The sequence below is a fragment of the Argentina anserina genome, chromosome 5, assembly GCF_933775445.1.
Source record: "Argentina anserina chromosome 5, drPotAnse1.1, whole genome shotgun sequence".
In the NCBI taxonomy this organism is placed as follows: domain Eukaryota; kingdom Viridiplantae; phylum Streptophyta; class Magnoliopsida; order Rosales; family Rosaceae; genus Argentina; species Argentina anserina.
In genome coordinates this window covers 27,689,899-27,701,837 of record NC_065876.1, presented here as the reverse complement: position 1 = coordinate 27,701,837, position 11,939 = coordinate 27,689,899, and the positions used below count along the sequence as shown (strand labels likewise).

Sequence of the window (11,939 nt, the reverse complement as noted above, 5' to 3'; positions counted from 1 at the left end):
TATAAGCACTAACAATATATGGACTCTTATGTCATGCAAACAGAATCTCTTAATGATATTTTGATAATTAATCCAATTCCTCCACAATTAATAAGTTAATTATCTTTGGTCGAAGTTTGGCTTTGTATGGGTTTCAATGATGATCGGTGATCTATACAATCAATGACTCGATAGATTCTTTGATCATCTTACTCAGTCCTAATAGGTTTAATTAGACTTGCTAATTGCAAGTAGTATTAATCAGCATTTTTGGATCTTATTTGGCAATGTGGAGGTGCCACTAGGAAAGAAGGAGAATCTCATGGCATCCAATACCACCCCAGATTAACTCCGGTTTCAAACGGCCATTCATCGATTTCCTCAAAAACTTGCAGGACCATTAACTAAAAATTAACTCAGAAATTGTATCCAAAAAAAATTAACCCAGAAATTAAGACAGGGGATTGCTACATACATGACGAACATTAATTTATACCTTAGGGAAAGAAAAAGGCCCTGATGAACTTGTGTTATACTAATATGCCTCATTACCACATGAAAATTACAGCTTCAAAGTCTATTCATAGTTTCATGCATAGATCGACCTCCCAAAATCTAAATATATTCATATGATCCGGCGCCTGAATAGATCGAGCTGTGTTCATCACCGGTTTGAAATACCAATATTCTACACAGCGGCCACAGTTTCCCCTGTTGAAGAGACATGGTGTCCGGTGACGACGCCGGCGTTGGGGGCCGAAGATGAACACTTGTCATTCCTCTCATCTAGGGTCATCTGTTGCTGCCGGCACTCTAGACTGCAGAAAGCAGTATCACCTCTGCAAAAATCGGATCAAATATAAGAAAAGAAAAATTGTGAGTCATTAATGCTGAATAATACAAAAGAAGAGTGGCACACAAATTATAAGATTAGTTTCCAAATATCGGCGCCATACATGTCACTTTTACTGTATCCAGTTTTTTTTTTGGTAATGATTACTACTTCCAGCTAGAAAACAGAAAATCCCAGAAAATAAGCAAACAATTCTCCAAACTGAAACAGTGAAACCAGCACACTGACTAATATATCAGAGCAAGGTAAAACAAAGGACAGAGGGTCTTAATACAAAGACATTAATGAACTTGGTTTTTTTTCCGACAAGAAAAAACGGAAAGAACGAGACTTTAGATGTTATAACTTAGAAGCATTAATTTACCTGTACATGTAAAGATCGCGGCCAGGAACAAGGCGGCGTTTGCAGAGACCGCAAGACCTCAAGAAGTGAAGAGTCTCAACGAAATCAGCAGAGTTCCTTCTGTGGTTTCTGGGCGAGGGTGATGAGGACGCCGTCTTCACCATGACGCCATCAAAGGCCAGAGGACTGAAAGGGTTGTGTGGATCTGAGGGCTCAGGCTGAGCTTCAGTGTTGAGATCAAAGGTGATCTCTGACATGCTTGTGGTTCTCTTCATTGGAGGCCTTGGTCTCTTCCCCAACAACATTTTTGCTCCTCTAGCCTCTCCCTCTCTTCTGCTACAACTACCAAAACTTCTACAACTGCTGTTCTTCTCCAAATCTAAATCCCTAGAGAGAGGAAGAGAGAGAGAGAGAGAGAGAGAGAGAGAGAGAGAGAGAGAGTATGAGAACTCAAGGGCCTGAAGACAAGTGAAGGAGGGGTGAAGATAAAGAGGAGGCCAGAAACTGAGGAGCGAATGAGGACCGTTGGATTGAAGTTAAAGACAGAGACTGTGGGATTGTTTAGCATTATATAGGAAATCCACGTCAGCTACTCCAATTGTCGTTTGTTTATTTTCAGGGCTAATGGGAGCTTCAGAGCGTGGGATTCTTTTTTTGCTTCTTTAATTTCATTACAGCCATGGCAGTCACCACTTACAGTGAATTTTGTCGAAAAAAACTTACAGTGAATTTTACTGGCTCTCTCTTATAATTGCGTGTAGCTCGTCACCATACAAAAGGTCCACATGATCGCTATTTAACACGTATGTACAATTTCCCTGACAATTGTCTCTTGGTAAATTTTTTGAAGTTAAGTAAAGATAGTAAACCTTGTTTGATTTCATCAAGAGGAGTTGGTAATTCGGTAAACAGTAAAAAAAGAATACAGGTATGCGCATAAGAATTCTCAGACTACTTAATATGGATTCATCTATGGTACGGTCGGTACCTTGAAATTACGCTATGTCGGGCATGAATTTTCATACATGTCTTAAACTCTTAATACATTTTGACTGTGGTATATTGAGGACTCACCTACAATACAACTATTTGAGTTATCAGTTTGATGACTCATATTTGTAAGGACTCATGTTGCCACTTTGTTGAGAACTCATATAGTAACTACGGTAAAAATGATTTTCATTAGAATAATATTGTATGATCGAATTTAATTGAGTAAAACTATAATTGAAGTGATAACTGAAATATGTCAAACATGCATTAACCTGCTGCATAGTTTTGTGATTGAATCACGCACCTCGTTAAAAATACCATTTTTCCTCTAAAGTTTCATATTTCATCGATAACAATAACATGACGTGCCAATTTTTATCTAATTTTTTTGTTTAATTCGTTCCTTTTATTTTCTTTTGTTAAAAGAAACTCTTTCGATAGTACACTCTAAATTTTTTGCAATGAAAGATGAAAACTTATTACATCGTTGTAACAATGCTTCTGATGCCATTTTTGGAGTTTGCAATCATCAATCATCACTAGATAGGCCAATTATTGAGGAGGAGGCTAGGTTTGGCTCAACCCCTGGTTTCCCCACTTGCCTCTTTAAAATGTTCAAATCATAATAGTTCATTAGTTCACTAACATAAAATATCATACTTTCTTAAATAATGCTGCCTCCCAACATGACATACCCTTGGCATTCAAGTATACATGAAAACACATTACCAAAAGAGTATATATAAAAACACCAACCTTGAAGGACATTCCAATAAAATGCAACTAGGGCTAACTGTGGTTGCATTTCAACTCAATTCTAGTAACTTGGAATCGAAGATGGGGTAAGGAAAAACCCAACGTACAGTACGTTTCTGAATCTTTCTAGAAGATGAGTTAAACTAGTGTGTACTTCAACTTAAAGGAAGGCTTTTTGGATTAACTCCTGTTGTTTTCCCCGTCAACTTATTCACTTTTAGCAATTTTTATTTACATTATGCGAGTTCATCCTTAAACTCTCCGCTTATTTTCTATTTTCTGTTTAAAAAAGGTAAAATAGTATTGTTCTCTTGTTTAAAAATAATCTCGCGCTCTTTAATAAATGCATGGATATCATTCGAGTGTCAATTAGTTGAACTATGCTGAGAAATTGATTAAAGAATTAGAGTTACTCTTGTAGTCTGCCCCCTTCTACCCCAACGGCAAAAAAAAAAGTGTGTTATAAGAACTAGGGCTGGACTTGAGGCGACTTATAAAGCCACCGAAATTTGGTGCCTGAGGCGTTGCTGCTAAGGCTGCACTAATGTATAAGCCTTATAAGAACTGTCATACGAGTTTTCTTAATTTCGCTTCCAAATGTCGATAAATAATATTGGAGAGTATATAGAATAAATGATTATTCTGGTTTCTTTTGATAAAAAAATCACTGAATCACCAAAAGTTATAGAAGTACAGATATGGAATACAAAATCACATCCTTTGGGAGTTCAATCTATTCTTTTAAAATGGAGAATATGTTCTATACACAGTAGGCACACACTGCTATAGCAAGTGACATGTTTAAGAGATATAATGATATTTGATTTGATACAGTGTACATACATACACAAACCATATACATGCATGCAGAATGATCTGGCCATCCAATCAGCTTCCATATATGTAGTTAGGTTTATGCATGGTTTCCCAAAATTCCAGAGCTAGGTAGGAATCAGCTGTTAGTTAATTAGCAGAAGAAGATATGCAAAATATATAGATGCTATTTGACCACTTATCTTATATATATGGAATTAAATCGATTCGATTTACTTTTCAGTTAGATATTGTTCCATTCTAGCTCTGTTTACATGCCCATGACGACTAGATAGAGGTGAACCAGTACTGTTTAAACTTCCCTGCCATTTTCGCTTAAACCCTACTCACTTCAATTTCTGACCCACCAATTACCGAAAGAGCTAGAAATTTCACTACTTTAACTGGCACCAACCAATACATGAGTGACATCGTGCTAGCTGAGTGATCAATTTGATTTATAGTCACTCTCTCTCTATACAAAGTTACAAACAGCTCAAGATGGACTTAGTTTGTCTCTGCTCAATTGGCATTTTCCCTAGAGAGGTAGCTGCTTACTTGTCCATTATTACAGAAAACAACTATAGGTACTCATATCCTTAATCCAAACCTAACCTGATTTGCCATTTTTATATAACAAACGAATTCAAAATTTTTAATGATCTTTAATTAACAATCGCGAAGAACAACAATGATCTTATCCTAATAGTTTAAAATCGATCGATCTTCATATAAGGTACTAACTGCAATCGTAATCACCAAATGAGTCTTTCTCGCATACAATGTTAAACTTGGTAAAATTTTATCCATATCTTATCTCGCATCACTAATTAAACCTACGTACACACACCTTTTCGCATTGTGCTTATGAATCATCTAGATCTCAACCAAAAAACAAAAAATTTAGAATTCAATTAGATTATTAGTTATGATAAAAAGTTGCCGTTGTTTCAAATTGAGTATATGAAATCGACATCAGATTAATATTTTCCACTAGCTGTGGTATCTTAAAGTATATATATATATATATATATATATATTTTTTTTTATTAGAAATTCTCGATATTATTTCACTATTTCTTCTGGATGAAATGTGAGATTTAGACTTCGGTCGCTCCAATTACTAGAAATGGTCAATAATGAAGATCTGACGGCAGTCTCATCAACTTTTTTTTTTCTAACCAATATAAAAGAGAGTTTTTCAACTCCGATCCCTCCTCTGTGCCTAGATTTTCTTTGGCTGTTGATATCAACTACACCCAAATTTAAATTCAATGTGTCCAAACTGACCGATTCAGATAATCATTGCTAGTTATAGCAAATGGCAATCGCTATACTCCTGAAAGGGACCAGATAATACCATGCTAGTGGTCCATCAAATTAAGACTTTGGAGACTAATCCTGCATACACATGTGAACAGCTCACATAAAGTTGAGATGTCATATGCTGCTGGCTACAGTTTCCTTCTTAATAATTGACCTTAAAACTTGTTAAGCAATAAAAAAAGCTTTCTTAGCATCTACGAATCTCTTCAAGTGGGCATTTACAAGTGAGTTGCTTGACTTGCTTCCATTGCAGTGCCTTGTAAGACTATAACGCCCACCATCAAATCCAAAATATCTTCCTTAGAGAACTCATAGATCATGCATTTTGGAAAAAAATGAAATTTGAAGAAAAAATTGTATATTTTCAACTTCAACAGTTTCTCTATTATATTCTCTAAAATAGAGAAATTGATGAAAAAGAAGTACTGATTCTCCAAATTTGAAACATTTGCTAAAAATTTGTATAACCAAATATTAAATGCTTGTACTTTCTTCAACAACTCAAACTTAGATTACAACCAATAAATTTTATGTAATAAATATTTTAAGTCAACAATATAAAATTATGAAATATATTATGGTTATAATAAATAAGAAAATATAATATTTAATTGAAGTAATAAATGTAAAAATCTATAAAATAAAAAGCTGTTGGAGTTGGAGCATAATTTTTTTTATAGATTTTGAAGTTTGCTTCTCCATTTTAGAGAAAATATGGAAAAACTGTTGAAGATGCTCTTAAGAAAACAGTACGAGGGGATCAATTATTTCGAGAATTGTATCTCCCTTTCTAAGCGTTTATAAATGCTACAAATGTGCGGTCCGCAATTAATTTTAAGTTGTAAAAGATAGACGGTAGTCGTTTTAATGTTACCATGTTTGAAGATCACGCATGGTGAGAAAAACAAATTTGAAGCTTGAATAAATTTATTAAACAAGTTGGGAATGAACAAAACTTTTTGAAGCTGGTATAAATTAAGACTATACCTAATTACCTGTATTGGCTAAGTAGTCACTTCCCAGTTCCTACAGCAATATTTTCCACTTGTGTTTATTGGTTAAACCCTATTTGTGGGGTTAAAAGCTTTGTTGCATACAACAAAACACATCATTGGAAGCGCCCAACGTCTCTCATCGTCATGTGTGATTGAGACATTGAGTAATATCAATCTCCAAGGTGCACTAGCTGCAGCAACTTAGTCTCTCATCTATGAAATTTTAACCGATTGATTTCATTTCAATTTTCTAATCATAATCATAATCATGTGGAGACTTCAAGCGATCTTATTTTGAATACAACGAACAAGTAAACCAAAACTTGGTAAGTGAAAGCAAAACCATCGTGTGATCTGACACAACTAGGACATGATACATTCGTGTGTGTATCCAATGTAAGTAGATACAATACAATTGAAGGAGAACAATTTTTTTTAAAGTAGATCTCAAATGTTTATCATCAAGGCGATCAAGCGTTTCGCTACGATACAAATATGTACATTTCATTGTTTATAATAGTTCTCGCATGTTTGTCCATGAAGATTTAATGATACAATATGGAAATATGCAATAATTGAAACACCACTATCTTAAATTCGATCACAACAATGTAAAATAGTGCATTACTGCATTAATCAAGACTTAGGGCGTGCAGTATAATTTAGTGACATAAACAATATTTCTCTACATATTATTGAAATATGCAATATAATAATCTAGTGATATATTTGGTATATACAACTAAATTACTAATAATTATTTAGCAAAATATATCACTAGATTATCATTGTCATTCTCTACTGCTCCGTAACCTCTGCTTGCGGGACAACTTTCGGTCCTCTGGCTCTGCTCGTGGGACGCCTTCTAGTTCATAAATCTCGCTTTCTTGGGTTTAAAGGCACAGGAGAATTCGTCGAGGCTTGTCAGTCCATGATGCCGGGATAGGTATCTGATTTTGTTTGACAACGTTGCCGATATGAATCAAGTGATGTCAGGGGTTCGTGGTAATATCGAATAGCATGCATGCTGATTTTGAATGTATGCATGCATCAATGATTTTGATGGAGTCATTGGAGTGTGTCCAGTACGTGGGTGAAGTCCTCTTGTTTGATCTTTTGAAATGGATGGCGGTCAAGGGTTAACGGTGAATTGGAGATATAAAGAAGCATTGTTGTGCATCGGTAAATCGCTGGACCATATTGAACACATAGATAAGCCGACGTTGAACCAGGATGCGGCAGAGCAACTCATTAATTAAGGTCGCTTCGGTTTGATGTATGTGCATGATCGTGTACACAGCTGGATGTTGTTTGAAGCATCTCCTTCTCTTAACTCGGAGCTTTCCATCATCTATGAAAAGATCAAAGGTTCTTGGCAAGCATGTAGTCGCTTCATGCATGATGCGTCAGGTTGTGATGAAAGAAAGCAGTACTACAAGAGTTAATATATTATACATCAATGTATGTTATAGTATACATTGATACATAGTAGAATTTTCCGTACTACAAGAGGAGTGAAACAGGGTTTGGAAATTTTATCAAATGATGCTTCTAAAGTCCGAGGCGTTGTATGAGGAGGATGGAAGTGGGGACTTTTGATTCACCTCTGCCATAGCAGATATCTAATTTGGTTGAGCCTTTGGCCCTGGAACTTGACGGTCCAGTCAGATCCAGTAGGGCTCGATCATGGAAGCGCACCGGCTGCAGTGTCCGGTAGCGACAGCTTTAGTGCCAACAACGTCAAACTTGATTCCCGGCACCAGTGGATGGAGGTACGGCTTCTAACTCAGTTACGTACTTTGAGTGCGTTTGAACGAATCTTGAATGTTGTTCGTTCAACTAAAAAAATCAGGTACGTTCAGGGCTGTGGCTCCAGCTCAAGCCTCAACTCCTAGTGAATCACTTTAAGAGGTTAATGATTTTGAACTACGTACCCCGTAAATGTAATTAAGATTGGAAAGGCATTTCATTGATGATCTCATATCGCAGATTTAAAGATGGATCCTACTGTAAGCTACAATAGTTATTAGGTCCAGCCGTCCAAGAATGAACCAAATTAAGTATTACATGCATGATTTTCTTTTTTTGGTTAACAGTATTACATGCATGATACAGACAACGTATTGTTGAAAACTTGAAATCGTTGTAATGACTGATGACTTGAGACAACAGTATATGGATTAATTAGATTAAGTTAGCAGGTTTATGTAACCATTCTTTATCATCCACTCGAGACTCCAATGGTTATTGACGTTCTTAAGAGTCCAATAAGCCCACCCAAATGTTGCTCGCCCCCAAACTTCTAACTGAGCCTTGGCAAATCTTTGGTAATCCTCCTTTGTTGGATTTTTCGCATTCCACTCAGCTACCCATTCACCTGCAAGACCATAGAAGCCGTTAAGAAATAAATTAACCGTGCATTGATATATGCATGTAAATGATGCATCAAGTAAAGGCTCTCAGTCTTGTAATTTTATCCTATGCATGCAAACAATTACAAGCGCGTTACTTAGAAAGGAAATGTAAACTGCATAATACCTAATTCAAGCGGTTAATCAATTAAGTTGATATGTAAACTAACATACTTAAAACGATATAAGTTTTCCTTTTAGGATGTGGATAATAATGTTAGTACCACACTACGTACTACCACTAACTAAATTAAAGTAGAAATTGACGTCAATGTAGATGGAGTTGCCAACAACAAATCATAGATTAACAAAGTGGGATTGTGGATCACGTACCTACAAAAGTGAGAGGACCATTGGAAGTGGTAACAGTGTTTAAATCCTTAGTCCGATTAGTGTAGATGAAGTCGATGTTCTGTTGAACAGTCAAGTTGTCAAAAGCACTAACAAAGAGGTTATAGTAATGGACATCGATGACGACTCTCTTCAAGACACTTGCTACAGAGAAAAGCTCAGTTGGTTCCATTGGACCTAATCTGTTTGAGAACACCACGAACGCTGTGGAAGAGTGTTTGCGAACCGCAGCGTAACCAGCCTTGTAGTATGTGGTCACGTTCTGCAGAGAAGTTCCTGGGGAGAAGGGCTCGTTGATGAGCTCAACTGCGTATAGGCTTGGATTCTTTGCATACCTGCAGTTGTGTATCCCTTAAAGTTGAGAATAACACTAAACACAACTACTAATCAAAGTAAGATTAGACCTTGCATCAAATAGTTCATATACATGCATTGTTACAAGAATTTGGCATACATTCTTAATTTCCTATAGTTTACCTTGCAGTCAAGAACTCGATGACAGCAACTGTCTGCTGTATGTTAGCATCGGTTTGGCCCCATTCCTGAGATCCATCTCTTGAAGCACTGTGTTCAAAACCATTTTGAGATCCTGGTGCTGCATGCAGGTCAATTATTACCTTCAATCCATATTTTCTGCCAAGACAACACCTCGTATGTATAAATTATATCAGCCATATATTTCCATCAGACTTCTCACATCACAATCACAAATTTCTCTTCTCCTTTTAAACATGACCTAAACATGACTTGACTTGGATAGGAGAAACCAGAGGGGTTTTTTCGACTAGTACATACTTTGTTTTAAACCGGGAAATCTGCAGTTCTACTAAAGTCGAAGATCAATGGTGGCGAAAGAGTTATATATTGCAAGGTGAAACGTTTAAGATACATACTTCGACCACAGAAAGGCATTGTCCAAGGCTTTCAAGGAACCCCCAACATAAGGGTTCGGAGGGTTCGGGTCGCTTGATATCCACCAACCAACTGGTATTCTCACTGCGTTTAATCCATTTTTTGATATGAAGTCAAAGTCCTTTTCAACAATGAACGTACTCCAGTGCTTCTGATATGCAGATATTTCACACAACAAAAAGATCATCATGTCATCATATAGATGCCAAAACTTCATGCCGCCAAATGATGAGATGTTATGTTATTCGATTGTCAATTGTAAGTTTTTTAACTAATCCGAACGTAAAATGACATTAGATACGATTGTCAAAATAATATTTTACAGTAATACATTATGGATAAAATGTTATATATATATATATAGATATATTTTGAATAGGAGTCTATTAAACTTTTGGTACCTTCATAACTTTAGCAGCCATTTTACCATAGCCATTTGTTACTTGAAACTCCCCCTGCATACGTCCAGAAATGGTAATCACAAAAACAGAAGGATCATTGTCTCCCCATCCACTGCTACTCTCTGCATAATCAGCTGTAACCAAATCCTCTGTCTTCGCCTGCAAGAAGAATCCATTGGTTGCTTTGATCCTTACTCGACTTGAATCATCGGGTTTTTGTATGATTTCAAAAGTTCCGGATACACCAGGCGCGCTAGCAACAGCCACAACGTCTTTCCCATTTCCCTTTGCATCAATCCCCACAAATTGCTTGCCAAAGACCCTGAAATTAAATGTGGTCTCATTGATCCTCCACAACTGCAACAACGTGAAAAATAGAGATTAAAAAGTTATAATAAAACGCCATGTATATGTAATTAAATTGACAATCAAAACTAATGAAATTGATTACTTTGAATGTTTCCCAGCCTGAAGCTGCGCTTCTGTTTGCAACTATAATGCTTCCTCCTCCATTCTCAGAACAGAGAAACTTCCCAGTTGTGACTGATTTGAACTGAAGGCCAGTTCCATCCTATAACGAAAGCTCTGGCATTAAGTAAAGATATGAAATGATCAACAAGCCAGAGAGACATAGGACTGATAGAGAATGAAAACTACCAAGAAGTCCTTGTTGGGAATGCCGTCGAAAAGAGAAGGTTTGATCCAGCCTTCAGTAACAAGCCAGCCTCCGAGATTAACTGCTTTTACTCGAGTAGAAGTTTGAGCGGTCATTTTTCTTCCATAAGAAATGGAGATCGTACAAGATATAAACACCGAGCATAGTAACCATGTTCTTGAGCTGGAAGCCATTTTGCTGATGCTTTGGTCGTTGGCCGATATCTTCGGGCTCCTCAGATGTTTAAATAAGGGTAGAGAGACTCAAGTTGTCATCGATCTCACCGTCAGGTTGACCCAATTGGGAGTTGAAATTTCTTTAATTAGTTTAAGAATCCTAAGAAGATCGAATTAATGGGTTCGTTTAACCTATGCAAAAATTGTACGTGAAATGTTTATTGTTTGTGGTTTGTTCGTGATGATTTATTTGACTCCATTCTAGATCAGGGCGGTGATACGTACTGCATAACTAAACAGTCTAGCATTTGATACACCATTCCACTCTGATCAATGAAGGTACTTCAACAACGGGACACCGTTCTATCATTTCTATGGTTTCTTTTCTTGGAACAATGGTAGTTGGGATGAGGCGGCTCACTAATCCAGAAACAATATATATAAACTCCCTGAGAATCCAATTAACATCTGAAACTAGTGCTGATTACCATTAGCTTAATTAGGTACAATACCCTGGAAGGAAGTGAAGTAGAGGCGCGAAGAAACCTTTACACATACATTTTCTTAGTCACGTTCAAACCTTTACCCATACATTTTCTTAGTCACGTTCACACGGTCAGTAGCTTATCATGAAATTCATGCTCAACCACTATTTGATGCAAATACAAGGGTTGAAAACAAAATAACTTAATTTTAAAAAGATTATCCTTACCTTTAGATTTACATCTAATAGTGATTGAGCGTGAATTTCATAGTTAGTTACAGACCATGTGAACGTGACTGTACATTCTCTTCTGTCGTCTCTCATGATTATATAAAAGATAAAATACTAGTCACTCCTCACAGTTTTATATATAAACTCGATAGTTTACCCCTTCAAGTTTCAATTTCAACTGATCACTCTTTATACTTTTCAAATTCGAGCAATCTGGTCATTCCGTCATATTTCCATTCAATTTGGGTGTTAAGTCTATC

The 11,939-nt window shown here is 36.5% G+C and overlaps 2 protein-coding genes across 2 annotated transcripts; both read right to left on the bottom strand.

The window, feature by feature from the left end:
* Positions 1 to 493: 493 nt before the first annotated feature.
* Positions 494 to 1,610, bottom strand: LOC126794778 (FCS-Like Zinc finger 6). Its single transcript, XM_050521555.1, has 2 exons — positions 1,197 to 1,610; positions 494 to 818 (listed from the first exon to the last, which is right to left on the bottom strand). The coding sequence occupies exons 1-2, from the start codon at positions 1,478 to 1,480 to the stop codon at positions 668 to 670; spliced, it is 435 nt and encodes a 144-aa protein (XP_050377512.1). The 5' UTR covers positions 1,481 to 1,610; the 3' UTR covers positions 494 to 667.
* A 6,499-nt stretch (positions 1,611 to 8,109) lies between these two features.
* Positions 8,110 to 10,986, bottom strand: LOC126795003 (probable glucan 1,3-beta-glucosidase A). Its single transcript, XM_050521809.1, has 7 exons — positions 10,791 to 10,986; positions 10,585 to 10,704; positions 10,134 to 10,490; positions 9,714 to 9,883; positions 9,298 to 9,453; positions 8,803 to 9,155; positions 8,110 to 8,435 (listed from the first exon to the last, which is right to left on the bottom strand). Exons 1-7 carry the CDS (start codon positions 10,980 to 10,982, stop codon positions 8,248 to 8,250), a joined length of 1,536 nt encoding a protein of 511 aa, XP_050377766.1. The 5' UTR covers positions 10,983 to 10,986; the 3' UTR covers positions 8,110 to 8,247.
* Positions 10,987 to 11,939: the final 953 nt, after the last annotated feature.

Coding starts and splice junctions, on each gene's coding strand:
- LOC126794778 (XM_050521555.1), bottom strand. CDS start 1,480: ATGTTGTTGGGGAAGAGACCAAGGCCTCCAATGAAGAGAACCACAAGC. Junction 819..1,196: donor CGCGATCTTTACATGTACAG/GTAAATTAATGC, acceptor CGATTTTTGCAG/AGGTGATACTGCTTTCTGCA.
- LOC126795003 (XM_050521809.1), bottom strand. CDS start 10,982: ATGGCTTCCAGCTCAAGAACATGGTTACTATGCTCGGTGTTTATATCT. Junction 9,156..9,297: donor ATCGAGTTCTTGACTGCAAG/GTAAACTATAGG, acceptor ACACAACTGCAG/GTATGCAAAGAATCCAAGCC. Junction 8,436..8,802: donor TGGTCCTCTCACTTTTGTAG/GTACGTGATCCA, acceptor ATGGTCTTGCAG/GTGAATGGGTAGCTGAGTGG.